General features: G+C 35.9%; 1 protein-coding gene across 3 annotated transcripts in view; it reads left to right on the top strand.

The window, feature by feature from the left end:
- IFT80 (intraflagellar transport 80) overlaps window positions 1-19,829 on the top strand; it is a 108,399-nt gene that overhangs the window by 20,526 nt on the left and 68,044 nt on the right. For all 3 annotated transcript variants that reach the window (XM_045851966.1, XM_045851965.1, XM_045851967.1), the window contains 3 exons: window positions 1,904-2,014; window positions 5,611-5,679; window positions 16,215-16,324. In XM_045851966.1, the coding sequence (XP_045707922.1) occupies window positions 1,904-2,014; window positions 5,611-5,679; window positions 16,215-16,324 (290 nt within the window). The remainder of the gene's footprint in view (window positions 1-1,903; window positions 2,015-5,610; window positions 5,680-16,214; window positions 16,325-19,829) is intronic.

The raw sequence follows: 19,829 nt of genomic DNA, 5'->3' as shown, positions 1-19,829 counted from the left end.
TGCCTGCCCAAAATTACAGGTGTATACACAAGTTTATATATGAGGTTTGTTTAGAAGGTATCCAGCCATATAATGTAAAAAATAGAGACATTTATTGAAGAAGATACAGACATAAGAAACATTGTACACAAGATAATGATGCCTCAGTCCCCTTCAAAGTAGGCACCTTGAGACCTCGCACAGTTCTCCCAGTTGCCATTAGGTGCCCATCCTATTTTCCTGAATCTCATTGTCGATCTGAAATCTCTTCCCTTTTAAAGGTGATTTTAGCTTTGGGAAAAGCCAGAAGTTGCAGGGCACCAAATCTGGGCTGCAGGGGGTCTGAGTCACCTGGGTGATTTGATATTTTGCCAAAAAACTGCAAAAGACGTGATGCACGAGTGGGCACATTGTTGTGATGAACTTGCCAATCACCAGTTGCCCATAGATGAGGCCTTCTGAATCATCCAAGTAGTTTCTGCAGAGGAATGTTCAAGCTTAATGTAAAACTTGATGCAGATTCATTGCTCTACTCAGTCATTTTGAATGTGATAGTCACACAGTACACATGCTCACTCAATGGCATCTACTGCCCCCACTGACTAGCATAGTGAAGTCATTATTGTTCACCCATGCATATTCCATTCCACTCTCCTTGGCTGCCAGGTTAGATCGATGTTGTGCAAACTGTTCTTGTTACATTAACAATGGCTGGACTTGTTCTGGACAGACCTCGTATGTATTGATTTGGGTAACATTTCTAATTTCATTGTACTTAATTAATTTACCTAATAACACAATCTGTGTGTTACTAGACTTCATGATCATTCAAAATCACACTGATCTTTTCTCAGATTCTTGTAATACTTACTCTTTGCACAGCTGATTTATCCCCTTGACATCTCTTATATACTTTGTTTCTGTACTTTAAAGATGTAGTTTGTTAACTTTTTCCCTGAAGATGGGGTTAGGCAAAAGTAGGTATACAGTTGCGAGTACATGAAACACAGTTTATTCTTGTACTATTAGTTATCAATTATTGTATTATTTTTTTTCATACAAACAACTGTAAACTTACTTTTGGCTCACTCTCTGTGAACTTTTTGGGTTGGGAACCAGATAGCCTACCTGGTGCCTGCCACAATGTAACATCATATAAGGCAAGTATTTTAAAATGTGGGATTATTAATTGTTAAATTAACTAAACAAGGAGGCCATTAGACTGAGGTGACTCTAATGCTATCAGCCCACATGTGCAAACCAAAGTCTAAGCCTGTAAATGCCTCAAGTTTACGTAACTGAAACCCAAGGACAACCAAACATGGACAGCCAACTAGGCTTTAAGCTATAGTCAGTAGTTTCCTTACTGTGCTTCTGCCTTTTGCCTATAAAAGCCTCTCTCTGAGCTCCTGTCAGGGGAGCGCTCCTAACCACTTCTGCTTTGGTGCTCTAATTAGAATCAATTTTTGCTCGTAGAAACTCTTAAAATTTTAAAGTATGCCTCAGTTTATCTTTTAAAACCATTTCACTATCTTGGTTCCTCTCCTTTACACCTTTTCCTGCTTTTCAATCCCCTGTAAAAATGCAAGCCTACAAAAATGCTTAAATAGAAGGCTTTCTTGACATTTCTTTGAGTTCCTTTTGGCCATATCCAGCAAAGTTTTATTGTCCCTCTGAATTATCATAGCATCATTTACGTATTTTCTCTTACACCACTTGTTTCAAGGTTTTATAATTTTGTTTTCGTGCCTGTTTTCCAATAGATTGTGTTTTCCTTGAGAGAAAGAATACTTATATTTATTGTCCTTTTGTCTCTAGTGGCTAGCACTCTGCTGACTAGTCCAGTAGTTGGTAGTCAACAGATGTTTGTTGATTGAACAAATTCATTTAATAAAATAGATTTCTCAAGTATAATTTCTTTCAGGTAAATTTCATCTGATTTCTAAGTTAGGAAGAGTGGAAAAAAGTGTAGAAGCTCACTGTGGAGCAGTACTTGCAGGAAGATGGAATTATGAAGGAACAGCATTGGTTACAGGTAAGTTGTCTGCAAAAATGACAGGTTAAATGAATTTTTTGAAAGAAAAATTTTCAAAGGAACAAAATATTTTCTTAGAAACCATCTTTCACTAACAGTAAATAATTGGCAGTAATGATCCAGACTGCTATATAATGTTATAATTGAGAACGTCATATATTACTAGTTTTTAAAAATATATTTGATTATGCCATTACAGTTGTCCCATATTTTCCTCTCCTTTATTCCCCTCCGCTCTGCAACCCCCCTGCTACCAGCATTCTCCCCACCTTAGTTCACATACATGGTTTACACATTTAAGTTCTTTGGCTTCTCCATTTCATATACTGTTCTTAACCTTCCCCTGTCTATTTTGTACCAACCATTTGTGCTTCTTATTCCCTGCACCTCATTCTCCTTTCTTCTCTTCCCCACCTGTAACCCTCCATGTGATCTCCATTTCTGTGATTCTGTTCTTGTTCTAGTTGCTTAGTTTTTTGTGTGTTTTTTTTTTAGGTTCAGTTGTTGATAGTTATGAGATTGTTGTCATTTTATTGTTCATATTTTTGATGATCATCTTTTTCTTAGATAAATTCCTTTAACATTGCGTGTAATAAGGGCTTGGTGATGATGAACTCCTTAACTTTACCTTTTCTGGGAAGCACTTTATCTGTCCTTCTATTCTAAATGATAGCTTTGCTGGATAGAGTATTTTTGGATGTAAGTCTTTGCCTTCCATGACTTTGAATACTTCTTTCCAACCCCTTCTTGCCTGCAGTTTCTTTTGAGAAATCAGCTGGTAGTCTTATGGGAACTCCTTTTTAGGTAACTGTCTCCTTTTCTCCTGTTACTTTGAAGATTCTCTCTTTATCTCCCCCCCCCAAATTTTATTTATTTATTTATTTATTTATTTATTTTTGGAGCGAGGAAGAGAGAAGGAGAAAGAGAGGGAGAAAAACATCAATATGTGGCTGCCTTCTGCATGCCCCCTACTGGGGACCTAGTTCGCAACCCAGGCATGTTCCCTGACAGGGAATCAAACCGGCAATACCTCGGTTCACAGGCTGGCACTCAATCTACCTAGCCACATCAGGCAGGGCATCTCTCCTTATGTTTAACCTTGGGTAATGTAATTATGATGTGCCTTAGTATGTGCTTCCTTGGGTCCAACTTCTTTGGGATTCTCTGAGTTTTCTGGACTTACATGTCTATTTCCTTCACTAGATGAGAGAAGTTTTCGTTCATTATTTTTTCAAATAAGTTTTCGATTTCTTGCTCTTCCTGTACTCCTTTTGGCACCCCTATGATTTGGATGTTGGAATGTTTAAAGTTGTCCTTAAGGTTCCTAAGCCTCTCCTCATTTTTTTGAATTCTTGTTTCTTCATTCTGTTGTGGTTGAATGTTTATTTCTTCCTTCTGCTCCGAATTGTTGATTTGAGTCCCAGTTTCCTTCTTTTCACTGTTGGTTCCCTGTATATTTTTCTTTATTTCACTTTTCATAGCCTTCATTTCTTCTTCTATTTTTCAACCTTACTCAACCATTTCTGTGAGCATCCTGGTTACCAGTGTTTTGAACTCTGCATCTGATAGATGGGCTGTGTCTTCTTCACTTAGTTCTATTTTTTGAGCTTTGATCTATTCTTTCATTTGGTCATTTGGGCCATACTTTTTTTGTCTCTGCAAAGCCCTGCATTGTGGTACTATATGTGGAGGAGGGGTCCCAGGGGGAATAGTGCTGCTTGGGGGCTCTGGCCAGCTTTCAGTCACTTCCCCCACTACCCACAAGCAAATTGGCCCCTCCTGGTGCTGATCCCAGGGTGGGTGGGTTTGTGTATGTTCTAGGACCCCTTGGTTCTCTGCAATGGACTCTCCCATGAGGTTGAGAGTTCCTCTTGCCACCACAATGCCCACAGGTTTTTCCAGTCAGGTTTTGAAGCTTAATTTCTCGCACTGGAACCCTGGGTTGCATGGTCTGTCTTGCTCCCCAGATGTTCTTCCCAGTTTACTGGCACAAACGTGGGACTGCCTTGTCCGCTAGCTGCCACCTTGCCCGGCTGGTCCTCCAGCCATTGCCTGGCCCTGCGTCCTCTCCTCCTCTCTTACCAATCTGAATGAATGTTTCTTCTTTAACTCCTTGGTTGTCAGACTCAATACAGGTTGATTTTCTGGCAGTTCTGGTTATTTTTGGTTTTTCAATTTGTTGTTCTTCTTTTCGTTGTGTGAGGGGGCAAAGTGTATCTACCTACAACTCCATGTTAGCTGGAAGTCTTATTACTAATTTTCCTACATGACTTATGGAGAATATTCTGTCAAAAATACTTTTGAAATGCTCAAGTAGAATATAAATAAAAATTATAATTTTTTTCCTAAAAATTGTAATTCTTTAAAATTTTAAAAGTCAAAATATTCTCATTTAACTGACCTAACTCTTCTATCTCTTTCCAATCTCCTGCCCTACTGCAAGGATTCTCTTCTTCACCTATTGTAGTAGTTATCTATTGTTTTATAACAAATTACCTACAAAGTTAGTGACTTAAGATAGTATACCCGTATTATCTTACAGTTTCTGTGAGACAGGGAACAGTTTAACTGGGTGGTGCTGTCCCAAACTTTTAAGAAGTTAGGCAGGGCTGCCATCATATGAAAGCTTGACTGGGACCGAAGGATCTGTTTCCAAGAGAGCTTACTCACGTGGCTGTTGGCCAGAGTTCTTAGTTCCTCTGTTGGCTGAGGCCTTAGCTCCTCACCACATGGGCCTCTCCATAGAGCTGCTCACGTGTTCTAACAGTAAGATAGCTGGCTTCTTCCCACGTGAGTGATCCATGAGAGAACAAGATAGAAGCTGCACTGTATTTTATGACCCACCCTCAGAAGTTGTACTCCATCATTTCTACCATTCTATTATCAGCAAGTCACTAAGTATAGCCCACACTGAAGGAAGGAGAAATTAAATTCCACCTCTTCAGAGGAGGAACAACAAACAATTTGTGGATATGTTTTAAAATCACCACCCCATCCCCCGGGCCTTCTGTCAGACTTTTCTCAGTGAGTTGTCATTTTCTCTTACTTGTTTCTTCAACTTCTCCTTTTACAGTGGTTTCTTTTTCAGTGCATGAGAGTGTTCAGATGTCATCCATTTTGAAAGTTGAGAAGAAAGAAGTAAAAATCCTCTGTTAACCAATAACTCTCTCTAGCTACAACTTCCTCTTTCTTTTTAACCCTTCAGGCAAACTGTTTAAAAAAGTAGTCTACTGCTTCATCCGTTTAGTCCCCAGGTCATTGGAATTCAGCTGTAACTTCATCTTATTGCACTGAAAGTACTTTTCTTAGAATTCTAGGATGGAGATTTCAGTGAAAATGAAAACATTATTTCAATTATGTACTCATAAGCCTTCTAATATTAAAAAGTAACAATTTTTATTATGGAAGGATACTTTGATAAAATTTCAGTTAAATCTTACAGTTATGAAGCACTATTATTTAATTAGAATGAATTTTGACCAAATTTTAAATATGCATTAATATAGATACTACTGATTTTTACATGTAAATGTAATACTTAAATTTAAATTTATTTCTTGTAGCTAAAAATGTCAATTATCATTTTCTCTTTACAGTGGGAGAAGATGGACAAATAAAAATCTGGTCAAAGACTGGAATGCTAAGATCAACTTTAGCTCAGCAAGGTATGTGTTATAATAAATAAAAATGTCTTAGCATTTCCCTTTAACAATAGTCTAATATCATTTCTGAGACTGATTTTGGTCAGTTTCAAAAGCTAAAAATCTCATTTCTATTTACACTTCTTCCTCTTATTTTCCATGTTGCCTGATGGACTATGGTACCTATGTTACTCAAGCCAAGAAATATACGAAATACTCAAGAGCTTTTTCTTTGTTAGTGAATCCATACAAACATGGTTAAAGGCTAATGGTTCTTATATAAATAATTCTGAAGCATTATGAACATATCCCATCTAGAATAGGATTTAGTATCTGCCTAAGTGAATAATAGTAATAGGAAATACTAACTTTCTCCTGACTTAAAAAGTCCTAATCACTTCATAATATTATCACCCTTCCTAAATTATGTTGTATATTGGATTGCTATACAATGGAGGGGAGCAGATGCCCTGATGACCCAAAACTCGGTAAGCTGCAGCTACTTAGAGCAGCCCCTCGGTTTTCTATGTTAATTGGGAAGAAGTGCCTGTAGAGTCAGTCTATAAAATGGTCATTCCTGTTGGGGTTTAGGTTGTGTAAGATTTTTTTTCCTGTATAGCAGATTTGTTTTCCTAGTTACATTTACCTAGGAACAATAAAGCAGATTAATGTTGACCTGAGAATTTATCAACTGATCTTCAGAAACAGGTTGCCAAAAAGCTGCTTGCAGACTGTTCTTCAGATTATACGATAAAATCATACTGTGAAGCATTTTCAACAACTGACTAATAAAAATTTATAGATTTCATTTTTAAGTTGTTTATTCTCAGGATAACGTTAAAATAGTTGTTTCTTTTAGTTACCCATTAACCAAACGTTAGCAGAGGAACCAGAGTACTAGTTAGGACTTATTACTGAAGTTAAATCTTCCCTCCAGATAATCTCCAAATAGAATATTTATCCATGAGTAGAAAATTTAGAGTTTATAGACATATTCATGGGTGAATTTTAGTTAAAAAAAAAGTCAATTTATGCTACTTGAGTAATAAAATGTACCTTTAGAAAATAAACTTTACTTTAGTCTTCTAGCGGGTCTGGCGATTTACTTTTGGCTTCATACTTCTGTTAGGGCTAATTATTTGGCATTCTCACTTTACGATGTCTGACATATGAGCAGCTGACAGAATTCCTTCAGAGATCATCGCCTTCTTGGAGCTGGGGCTGCAGTTCTTTATAGTTGCTGCTGCTGCAACATATCCTTTTTTCCTTTCTTTTTTCTTTTGCTAAATTTGTTGTCTACAGAAGACACAGATTTTCAGAGAAATTCTGAAAGCTTATATCACTTCCCACTATATCTGAATTCCTGCCTAAGATCCTTCATCAGTGCACCCCTAAGGCTCCTTCTGTTTCAGTAAATTCTTCCCAGACATCTTCTTTTACTACCCTTGGATCCTCTGTTTTTGGGCCTTCCAAAGTCTAAAGTTGAAACTTAGAATCAGTTGTTTAACATAAACATTGTTAATCATAGAGAGTAGGTGACAGTACTACAGTTTACCTGTGTAATGGGTCTGGAAACCAAGCTGGTACTTGTTTTACTCTTCCTGAGAAAATGCATTTAGAGGCCCCAGATTGGCAAGGCTGTTGGAAATACAATATATTCATAAATTAAAGACTTTATAAATTAGAGGTCACAAACCAGGTGGCTTTTGGGCTGAATCTGATACACTAGCATGGTACAGACCCAATATTACAAACCAGGACATTTCACATACAAATTTGGATTTCTAGTGTCTTGAAAAATTGGAAGATCTGACAACATTGGGCGTGCTTTTTGGAATGAGTACAGTAAGCTGGAGTTCAGCAGTGGCTGCTCCATTTTTAATTGGATTTTAAACTTCTCATTTTTCTTACACTCACTTCACTCATTATGTCACATGGGAGAATACAACATAAATCTGAAAGTATTTGAGTTTGAAACCCCTGCCTTTAATTAATGATCATTAATTTTGATTGGTAGTATATACCTTGCAGGGAGCACTTGAATCTTTTTATTTTATTTTTAAGTATTAATTTTTAATAGATAATACAGTCACATGCTTCAGAATTTAAAACCTTTAAGAGGGGATAAAGTTGCTTTTTAAATGTTGTTTTGGTCTCTCATATTACTCCTGTTGTCCAGCCACCCAACAAACATTCCCAGAAGCAACTGGTATAACTTTTTCTTGCATAACAAATCTGCTTTTATATATTCCTTTTTTCCTTTTACAAACAAGTGGTTGCATGCTGTCTACTACAATGTGCTCTTTGCTTATTTTTACTTGAGTCATGAACTATCTTGGAGATAGTTCTATATGGTTCTATATCAGTAAATACAAATCTTGAAGTTGTTTTCCAAAGTAAATGTACCATTTTATATTCCCGCTAAAAATATATGAAGGTTTCCATTTCTCCACATTATCAACATTTGTTATTGGTTGTGTTTTTTATTATAATCATCCTACTGAGTGTAAAGTGGTATCTCACTATAGTTTTGATTTGCATTTCCCTGATGGCTGATGATATTGAGGATATTTTTCTGTGCTTATTGGCTATTTGTTTATCTTCTCTGGAGAAATGTCTATTGAAACTTTTGCACACTTTTTATTGCTGAGTTGCAAGAATTCTTTGTATATTCTGGTTAATAGACTTATTTGGTGTATATTTTATCCATTTCATGATTTTTTTAAAACTGTCTTGATATCTTTTAAAATAGAGAAGTCGTGATGAAGTTCAGTTTATCTATTTTTTCTTTAATTGCTTCTGCTTTTGGTGTCATATCTAAGAAACTATTGCCTAACACAAAGTCATAAAGATTTACACCTATGTTTTCTTCTAAGAGTTCTATAGTTTTAGTGCTTGCACTTAGGTCTGTGATTCAGTTTGAGTTAGTGTTTCTCTATGGTGTTTATTTTGGAGAGGGATGAGTGGTTTTTTTTTTTTTCTTCCTCCAAACTACATGGGTAAATAGGATTCTCTTAAAAGCCAAAATGCAGATTATATCATATAATATAGGTAATTTTATTATATATTCATATCATATAATGATACTTTCCATCAACATTCTAAATAGCTATAAATTCCTTAACATCAAATGGCTGTGAAAGGACCAATCATTTTTATCCTATTTGAATTCCATTTATTCTTTTCAACCTCAAGACTTATGTTAATTATAAAATCAATGCGCAAAATTAAATTAGATTTTCTTATTTTAGTTAACCTCCTGGTATTTCAGTGGGGCAGTCTGATTATCTTTTCCTAGGTGAAGGATTACAAATTGACTAGAGAACCATGCATCTAATTTTTAAGTTTTAGTCATTGGTGCAAACCACACTTCTCTAACAAGGCACAGACTTTCCCTGTTTTATCTTTGAGAAAAATTGTTAGAGAAGTTAAGTTATAGTGACATTAACCTCAAAGGGAGAATTCCTTGTTATTTATAAGGTTTATTTGATTTATTAGAAACTACAAGGTTTGAGGGTTTTTGTAAATCTGGATTACTGCAAGCTGGATGCTGAAGGCTCAACTAAGGTTATGTGAGGTGGAGGTGGAGGACATCTGCCTCCTTTGAGGAAAAAACCTAAATTTTGGCATAAAAATGAAATAAAATAAGCCTGAATTATTATAAAACTTGGAATTTAGTAAACAATGTTGAAAGCATTCTTGTGATTTTTACTACATGTTTATGTTAATTATATTCATTTCTTGAAGAATGCAAATTAATTCCTAAATTAATTTCTTTTTTAATTTTAATTGTTGTTCAAGTAGTTTTCTGTCTTTTACTCCCATCCCAGCCCGCCCCCACAGTGCTCCCCACCTCCCTCCCATTTCCACCCGCCTAAATTAATTTCTTGATTATTGGAACCAGATATACAAATAGAAAAAGTCACAGTCATTACCTTCTCCTCTGATGCAGAAGAAGGATTAACCCCAAGTTTTGGGGGGAAATTTGACTTAGTTTAAAAAAGGATTCTTACTGATACCTTTGAGGAGTTGTTTTTCCTTATTAGAGAAAAATAATGTATAGGCCGGGGGTAATTATAATTAGGCCCTATCATGTGTTACATTATATAGTATTTTAATTATAGATTAAAATTGGAACAGAGTGTTACAAACCTTTTCCACACTATATTCAAATGGAAGAATGCAATGACAAAACATGGAACCTGTCCATAATGAATTTAGTGAGAGAAGTTAACTGGAGATACAAAGAACTATAATACAGGGCAGAATGTGCTCATCGCTATAAGGTGCTGTGGGAAGACGAGGAAGGCCGAGATCAATACTTATGGGGGAGAAAGTATTAGAAAAGTTTTCTGGGAAAAGTTGCAGCATCTTTTGGGTGGGCTTTGAAGGATGAAGAAATTAGGTAAGGAAATGTATTGTTTCTGTGGAGGACGTTAGATGATTAGAGGCATAGAGGTGACCAGCATAAGACATGGAAGTCAGGTGAGTGGGAGTGAGAGCATGCCCTTCGGGCCAAGGTGTGGGCCAAGGTGTAGGCCATGTGAGGGACTGCCCAAGGGACGAGGACACTGACAGTCTCAGATGCTTCATGGTGGGGTTTGGGGTTTATTTCATAAGCCTTTTATTCTAAAATCTTGAAAGAAATTGAGCATGAGAGTAAGAGATAAGGATGTCTTTTAGGAATATTACCTTAGTGATAATATGCAGGATAAATTAGAGGAGTTAGAGATTAAATAAGGGTGGCTACTAAGGAGGTTACTGAAATGTTCCATGCTAGTGTGGATTTAGGTTTAAACACCAAGGCAGTGGTGGTGATAGTAGTTGAAAAAAAATGAATAGTTTTTCGTGGCTGAGAGGAATGGATACCCTATAAGAGGGAAGAATTCAGAGGGAAGAATAAATGAGGAGATATGTGTGCAGGGATGATAGCTTTGAATATGTAGAGTTTGAGTTCTGACATGTTGTTGGGGCAAGTAGAAATATTGTTAGAGCTCAGAGGTAAAGGCTGAAATATTAATGTGAGAGTCAGTTACAGAAAAGTAAAAGGTGAAGCTAAGGGGGAAACTGAGGTACCTAAGGGGGAGGTGGCTGATGGAAACTAAAGAAACAAAAGTCTCCATTTAAACTTTTTCTCTGTATTGACCCAGTGACTTACATAACCAAAACGTTCCTTTTTTTTAAAGTATATTTTATTGATAATGCTATTACAGTTGTCCCATTTTTTCCCCTTTATTTCCCTACCCCCTCCCCCCAACCAGCATTCCTCCTACTCAGTTCATGTCCATGGGTCCTATGTATAAGTTCTTTGGCTTCTTCATTTTCCATACTTTTCTTAACCTCCCCCTGTCTATTTTGTACCAACCTATTATGCTTCTTATTCCCTGTACCTTTTCTCTCATTCTCCCCTCCTCCCTACTGACAACCCTTCTTGTGATCTCCATTTCTGTGATTCTGTTTCTTTTCTACTGTTCTACTTGTTTGCTTAGTTTGTTTGTTTTTTTAGGTTCAGTTGTTGATAGTTGTGAATTTGTTGTCATTTTACTGTTCATAGTTTTGATCTTCTTTTTCTTAGATAAGTCCTTCTAACATTGCATATAATAAGAGCTTGGTGATGATAAACTCCTTTAACTTGACCTTATCTGAGAAACACTTCATCTGTCCTTCCATTCTTTTTTTTTTTAATTTTTTAAATTTTACTTACTTATTTTTAGAGAGGTAAGGAAGGGAGAAAGAGAGAGACATCAATGTGTGGTTGCTGGGGGCTGTGGCCTGCAACCCAGGCGTGTGCCCTGACTGGGAATCGAACATGTGATACTTTGGTTCACAGCCTGTGCTCAATCCACTGAGCTATGCTAGCCAGGGCTGCCCTTCCATTCTAAATGAAAGTTTTGCTGAATAGAGTAATCTTGGATGTAGGTCCTTGCCTTTCATGACTTGGAATACCTCTTTCCAGCCTCTTCTTGCCTGTAAGATTTCTTTTGAGAGATCAGCTGACAGTCTTGTGGGAACTCCTTTTTAGGTAACTGTCTCCTTTTCTCTTGCTGCTTCTAAGATTCTCTCCTCTTTAATCTTGGCTAATGTAATTATGATGTGCCTTGGTGTGTGCTTCCTTGGGTCCAACTTCTTTGGGACTTTCTGGGCTTCCTGGACTTCCTGGACTTCCTGGAAGTCTGTTTCTTTTGCCAGATTAGGGAAGTTCTCCTTCATTATTTTTTAAAATAATTTTTCCATTTCTTGCTCTTCCTCTTCTGCTTCTGGCACCCCTATGATTCAGATGTTGGAATGTTTAAAGATGTCCTAGAGGTTCCTAAGCCTCTCCTCATTTTCTTGAATTCTTGTTTCTTCATTCTGTTCCAGTTGAATGTTTATTTCTTCCTTTTGCTCAGAATCATTGATTTGAGTCCCAGTTTCCTTTCCTTCACTGTTGGTTGGTTCCTTGTATATTTTTCTCTATTTCACTTTGCATAGCCTTCACTTTTCCCTGTATTTTGTAACCATACTCAACCATTTCTCTGAGCATCCTGATTACCAGTGTTTTGAACTCTGCATCTGATAGGTTGACTTTCTCTTCATAGGCTAGTTCTGTTTTTGGAGTTTTTATCTCTTCTTTTATTTGGGCCTTATTTCTTTGTCTTGCCATGCCTGTTATGTAGTAATGGGCGGAGCCTTAGGTAATCGCCAAGTCAGGGCAACCCATGTGGCTGCTTTGTGGCACTGTATATGGGTAGGTGTCAGAGAGGTAACAATGTCATTTGCTTAGCTCTAGGCTGGCTTTCAGTCACTTTTCCCAATACCCACAAGAAATCGGCCCCTTCTGGTTCTAATTTCTGGGTGGATGGGTTTGTTTACATTCTAGGACCCTGTGGGTCTCTCCAGTGGACTCTCCTGTGAGACTGGGAGTTTCTCCTGCTGCTGCAGCCTCCACAGGTTTTTACAGACAAGGGTTTTAAGGATTTCTTTTCCTGCTCTGGAACCCTGGGTTGTTTAGTCTGTCTTGCTCCCTAGTTTATCCATACGCAAATGTGCGACCACCAGCCATAGCCTTGCCTGCCTGGTCCTCCAGTTGCTATCTTGCCATGCATCCTCTCTGCCCTGGTGCCCATGTCTGCCCCTCCTACTGGTCTGGATGAATGTTTCGTCTTTAACTCCTTGGTTGTCGGACTTTCATACAGTTTGATTTTCCTGCAGTTCTGGTTATTTGTTTTTAAGTTTGTTGTTGCCCTTCTTTTGGTTGTTCAGGGAGGCAAAGTGTATCTACCTATGCCTCCAACATTTTGTCTGGAAGTCCAAAAAGTTCCTTTTTTAATTTTATAAATCGCACTTGATTACCAATTGTTAGTACTTGCTCATACAAATAGAATAAAGGGAAATAATTCTTGGTTTTTTAATTTTTAATAATTTGGTAACAACAAGTAAAAAATTGAGAACCTACTAGCCACCCTAAACAACATAATAAACAAATGGTTGCTTATGGCATTGCAAAGTAATTTTAGTAGTAGTCACTGACAGGTAGTGCTCATATAGTGCCAGACTCTGCTCCAGGCACTTTCCTCATATTCATTCAATGTAAACCTATATTGCATTCAAGGCAAAGATAACTAATGCTTCAATAAAATAGTGAATTGTCTGTTTCAAAAGCATTCTTAAAAACATTCAAAAACAACATTTTTAGGGGATACCTTTTAGTATGAATGTGAAAAACATGGTATGTTTGACCAGGTACTTCCTTAAAACAATTGAAATACATATTTGTCTCCTCTTCTGTGGTTTAAAATGCCTTCAACAGGTTGAAAGAATTTAGATAATTTGTTTTACACAGAGATAAGGGTCTGACATTTAACACAACCCCAGGTGCATGTGGTTTCTTAAAAAATGTCAAAAAGGTCACATGGTTATATTGTACAAAGTCAGAAAAACAAGATCTTTTTGAGTGTCTTAACTGAAATGGAACATAAATAAAAATTCCCAATATAAAAAGCAAAAAATTTCTTATAAATTTTTTGGCTTTTGTCTATTTTTCTTAATTATGAAATAAAAAACATTTTATTACATGATTTTATAAACATTTTGGTTTAAAGTTATTCAGTCTTAATAGCTAAATTCATTTCCATGCTGACTTTACAGAATGAAGTGTAGCACTAATAATTCAGTGCTTTAATAATTTTTTTAAAGCATTTAAAATATTATAGATTTGTTTCAAATGTTAATGGTATAGATCTCATCATAATAGAAATAATTACTTTTTTTTCTGAAGCTAATTAATCTACTTTCAATAATGATCCATGTTGGAACCACCCAAATTGGAAGTTATACAGCAATGTGTAGTACATCTCCTTTTGGAAAAGAAAACATTCATATATACAATAGTTTCACACTTAATATTTTATTACAAATATAAAGAGTGACTATGATGAAGACTTCTCTTCTTTCTTGATGTTTTATCCGTTTTGAATATTGATGGTTAGGAAGACTAAATTAATGGGACATAGCTAGTGATCTTCCTTAAGGTTATTTATCATAAATAGCTCAGTATTTGTTTTTGATTGAAGGAATGTGGTTCAAAATCACATGTTATAACAAAGGAGTTACTTTTTCTCCATAAGCTTATTTTGTTTTAAGCCATAGTTATTATATCTGTTTCTTTAACATTATTATTGTCTAAAAAAATATTGTTTTATAAACAGGAAATGAATACTCTTAATGTCTCAAAAGGTAAAATAAGTATTCTGAAGATCTATACGCTTTATCAACAAGGAAATGGTGACACAGCTGACTTAATGGGGCCACAGATTCAATGCTAAAAAGGACTGAAGCGTCCGTAGCTCCTCATCCTATACCCCAACTGTGCCTTTTACCACAACTAAAGGGCTAGAGTCACATCCTGTATAACTAACTCAATGGGAGCTGTAGTTACTGAATTATTTCCTTGGGTATAGATGTTTGTTATCATTTAGTATGTGCTCAGGAAAGTGTAATTTTACTGAGTGTATTCATGAAGATTTGATCATCTATAATTAAAATCTATTAATTTAATATTTTGCACAATAATTACAACTATAATAGTGAAAATAAAGAGGGCCCCTCTAATACTACCTCTTTATCAAATAACTTTTCCTCCCCTGTTCCCTTCCAGTCCTCATCCGAGAACCACATTGGAGATATGTGAAATTTTTATTTACATTTCCTGGGGAGTTTATTAGCACTTCATTCTGTTCATTTAGAGATTTATTTTTTAAGCCCTGGTCAGCTCCTGGCTACTCCAAGAAAATGTACTTATTAGGTACAGAAAAAGGAGAAGTGCCTTCTGAAGTTGGCCACATCATGGGCCATCGGTAGGTTCCTCTGATGACAGAACAACCCTCGGTGTCATTGACTGGATAGGATATTTAGACCCAGTACGTCTCTCCTAAACTGTGGAAGGCATGCTTCAGGATTTTTCTGGACTAGATCTAAATTAGACTTTCTAAGTCTTGTATACCATTGAGACTTGCTTACAGTTGTGTTTTGGTTGGGAAGAAAATGGCACAAAAAACAGGGTGAACATAAGCTTTTACCTGATATATATTTCATATTTCATAGATTAATTTTATAACCTGAGTCACTTTCCTCATGAACAGCTAACTGAATCAGACAGTGGATATAGATTTTTAATGCTTTCAATAGATAAGGTATTCATTTTTAAAAAAAACCTAGGCTCACAAAAAGTATAGCCTTCCAGAAGATATTAGGTAATTTAGAAAGTAATTGAGTTAGAAAATACTAACCCTAAATTCCTACTCTAGGACATTGAAAGCAGTATGAAATTTAATTATTGATAGTTTATGATATGATAGGTAACTCAAACTTGCATCTTTCTCCTGGAAGTGGAGTCAACTTTGTCCTGGTTATAGGGTGTTTGAGCCCTTAGCCCAGCTTTTAGGCTAAAGCCAGACTTGATTAATAGCAAGACTTTTCCCGATCTGATATTTAATACGCCGTTTGTGATTTCATAGGTGGGAGACATAGGTCATTTGGGGCTTTGGTGGTTTCTATGCATTAGGCTACTTCTTAAGCAGTGGATGAGGGGAAGTTCCGTTTCCTGTAGCAGCGTCAGGAATGGGACTTATCTATAAGGTGAGTATACCACATGTATTTTTGCGTGAAAAATTTAAGTCAATTTATGCATTGAGTCAGTTTAAACGGATGGCTATTGATGATGGGAAATGATACCTCTTTATGCATTAAAATAATGTAGTATATTTATTTTATGTATTTCAGTAGCAAAATATTTTAAATTCCTAAAAACTCCATCTTTTCTGAGCAAAACCAAAATTAGTTAAAACTATAGTTTGGCAGTTGTCAAAGCAGATTTTCAATGGTCAGTGTTAACCCAGTCTGTATTTCAATATAAGGCTCTACTCACATTTAAAAGGGCTTTTGGGGGAAAAAAAAAAAGGGCTTTTGAATTAGGAGGAAATGAAATGACACCCCAAATTACATTTTTGATCCTCTTAACAATCTCTCTTTTTAAGAGACATGGTAAAGTTTATCAGGTTTGTTTGTTTTCTTTTTTACAGGAACACCAGTGTATTCAGTGGCGTGGGGCCCTGATTCAGAAAAGGTTCTTTATACAGCAGGCAAGCAGCTGATCATTAAACCTCTTCAACCCAATGCTAAAGTTTTACAGGTACTTCTCAGGCATTTGTAAATTGTTACCAGGATTTACCAGACTGTTAAGTGAGAGGTCATTTTCTTAGTAGTCCCTTTCTTCTGGGTGGTCTTTTTACACTCTGAGGATTTTCAGTGTGTGGTTTTATCAGCCTTTTTTATAGAATTGGGAATATTTGGCTATGTTGCCAACAAGGTTCACTTCCTCCTTATTCCAACTCACAATTTACCAGTAAATCATAAATGTGTTTTGAGTTACCAAATTGTCACATGATTTGGCACGATTGGCAATTTAGCAGAACCAGTCTCAAATGTATAGATTTGAGACAAAACAAGACAAAAATCATAAAACTTTGAAAGTTTGTTTAGACTATTTTTTATCATCATCACTGTCATCTTCCTGCTTCTCCTCATCTATTCAATACACTTGGGGTTTCTCTGAGACTCTGGCATTCTTTCAGTATTTTGGGAAGGTATAATCAGTGTAGAACAATTTAGAATAAATCAGGTAATTTTACCAATTACCTAGAAGCAAAACAATGGTGGCAGTTAAAACAGGTCAGCATAGGACAGATTAATGGAAAACCTTTAAGCCTATGTCCAGAATTTTGATGTTTGATTCCAGTGTTAAAAGGAAGAATCATTTTCTTTATTTGTTGATAATGACACAGTGTAGTGGGGTGAATAAGAATGTAGGCTTTGGAGTTAGTCGCCTAGGTTCAAGTGCAGATTATGTCTTTGAGCCTTAGTTGTGATACTTGATAAGATTATTGTGAGGAATAAATGAGTTAAATTACAGAGTGCTTAGGACAGTACATACAGTAAGTGTATTGAGTGCATACAGTAAGCATTCAGTACAGAGGGATTGTTATTGGAGTTATTAACTTATCTCTACCTTTTAGTCAGCTCCTAATACATTAGAGCAAGGAGGTCAGAAAAAGATGTAGAATTACTAGGTCCTGGTGAAGGGTTTTGGTGCTGGAGATTGATCTGCTACAGCAGGTTATAAAGGTGTTTTAAGAAAAAGCATCAGATTTAACAGTTGAGTAGATACAGATTTGGGGGAGTAGGGAGATCGAAATGACTTTGAGATTTCATATTAGTAACTTATTTATAGATTATGCTATATATTTTGTGGTCAGCATACATTTACATTTTTCCTACATGCAGAACAGTCTGCTAAGAACTGTGGGGCAAACAAGAAATAAAAGATATAAGTTCTTCCTCTTAGATAAATAAGGAGAAGTATTTGGGCAAAAGGAAAAAGCTGCAAAAGAGAACTAGTTCTGACTGCCTTTAGCCAAAGTTCTTCCCTACCACTTGCACTCAGAAAATCTGCTGTGAAATTATATAGCAAAAAACAGGCAAGATGAATCTTTTATTTTATAATTATGTAATTGGAAGATGCTTATGTCACCATTGATAAATAAAATTATAATTTAGTGGTTTGGTAGAGCCTTTGAGCTGGGAAGTAATGGAGGGAAGGAAAAGTATCTATTGCCAAAGTTCAGCTACAGTAGAGAGGAAGAGTTAAAGTATGGTTAGTAACAGTGCAAATTTTCTATTCCTTTTAAAAAACTAAAGCTGTGACAGTGCTCCCTGAGCATAAATATATACTCAAATTTGGATTGTCCAAAAAACAGAATGCTTAATTCTCGATTGTAGAATACAGTTCAAAAGTATATATCTCATTTCCTATAAGAGCTCTCTGGACTTACAGAGACCCAGAATGTGGTTTTATAGTGAGGAGACATTTTTTATTTATTCAGTTAGTGAAAATGTAGTGCATACCCACTGTATACCAGGCAGTGTGCTACCTGTGAGATATTCAAAGTGAAACAGAACATTCTCTGGTGTTAAGGAGCTTGTTCAAAAGAATTTCATAAAATGACCAACATTGAGAAATAAGTGAAAACTGTACATTGTATATAATAGTAATATATATAATAGTACATATATGTAGTATATAAATTTATATCCTAAAGCATAGTAGAGTTGATCCTTGAACAACCCAGGGGTTAGGAGCACTGGCCTTTGCACAGTGGAAAATTCAGTTATAACCTTCTATTCTACAGAACTTAACTGCTAATAGCCTACTGTTGACCGGAAGCCTTACCAATATCATAAATGGTCAATTAACACATATTTTGTGTGTTATATGTACTACATACTATATTAAAATAAAGTAGAGGAAATATTAAAATCATAGGAAGAGAAAATACATTTATAGTATTTATTGAAAAAAATCCTCATGTAAGTGGACCCGTTCAGTTCAAACTCATGGATCAACTGTGTAAGGGAACTTTAAATCATATTTTGTTTCTAACTTTTGAATATGCAAAATTAATTTTCATAGCTTTAAAATGAAACTCTCAAAACTCTCAAGTACTCTCTATGTGTATATCTAGCTATATATATATGTCTGTCTATATATTGTTATTTTTGTCTTTGCAGTTTATTTTAGGACATTGGGTTAATTTGGCTGGAATTTGTGAGAATTATTGCTTTTTAACATGTGTTACCAAAACATGTTTTTGAGAGAGCATATTTTTATATATCTTGAATAAAACAAGCTATGAATTATTCTTATCTGGGCCTAATTTAATATTTTATTCTGAACACATTAAGAATAATAGATTGGGAATGGTGTATAGAGAGAGCCCTTAAAATTGATCACAATTTGATATGAAGTTAAATGGCTCAGACACTAATATGTACCTTAGAGGCTTCAAGGAAAAATAATTATTTTTCAGTTATATTGCCTAAACATGATGAAAGATAGTTTTTAATTGCATGTGTGGTAATAACTAAATGGATATGTGAATTATCCAAGGATAAGATTATTTAAGGACAAGAAAATATCTGTACATACTTTCTGGATTGCCAATTTCTGGGTCACTTGTATATACATCTGTATATATGTGTGTAGAATATATAAATATCTGTGGAATACATCCTTTTATTTTATGGTAAATGCAGCAGAAGATTCTCACAGTTGTTCAGTGACTACTGTAGAGACACAAGGGTAAAGAGAACGAAGCTTAGGGGAATATGCAGAAGGGAATGAAGAGAGTACTAAAGAAGGAGGGGCGCAGGGTTGAGGCTGAGAGGTGGGGTGGGTGGGGCTGGGGTAAGTGGTGGCAGGAAAATGGAGACAACTGTACTTTAACAACAATAAAAAAAAGAAAAGAATAAGTTAATAAGAATGGAAGCAGTATCAGTAATGGATCCAGCTGCACAAAGGAGAGCAAGCTTTGGATTTAACTTAAGTTTTGGAGTACATAACGTTCATTCCAGTCTTATCACACAAATATCAAACTTGGAATCATTCAGCAGCAAGTGATTTTCCATCTGGAGTTCAGGCATGTGAGGAAATTTTTAAGGATGTAAGCTATACTTGGACGTCAGCTATATAGTGGATGTCCCAGTGCTAGGTACTTTCATTAGTTTAGGTTAGAAATGAAACAGGCAAGTGAGGTTATGCATAATGGCTATGAAAGGAAGATGGGGATCTCCAAGGAGAC

Source organism: Phyllostomus hastatus, unplaced genomic scaffold, assembly GCF_019186645.2.
Source record: "Phyllostomus hastatus isolate PE091 unplaced genomic scaffold, TTU_PhHast_1.1 phas_contig_86, whole genome shotgun sequence".
Lineage (NCBI taxonomy): Eukaryota > Metazoa > Chordata > Mammalia > Chiroptera > Phyllostomidae > Phyllostomus > Phyllostomus hastatus.
Note: the sequence above shows the minus strand (reverse complement) of the source record. Positions and strands in the feature narration are given on the sequence as shown.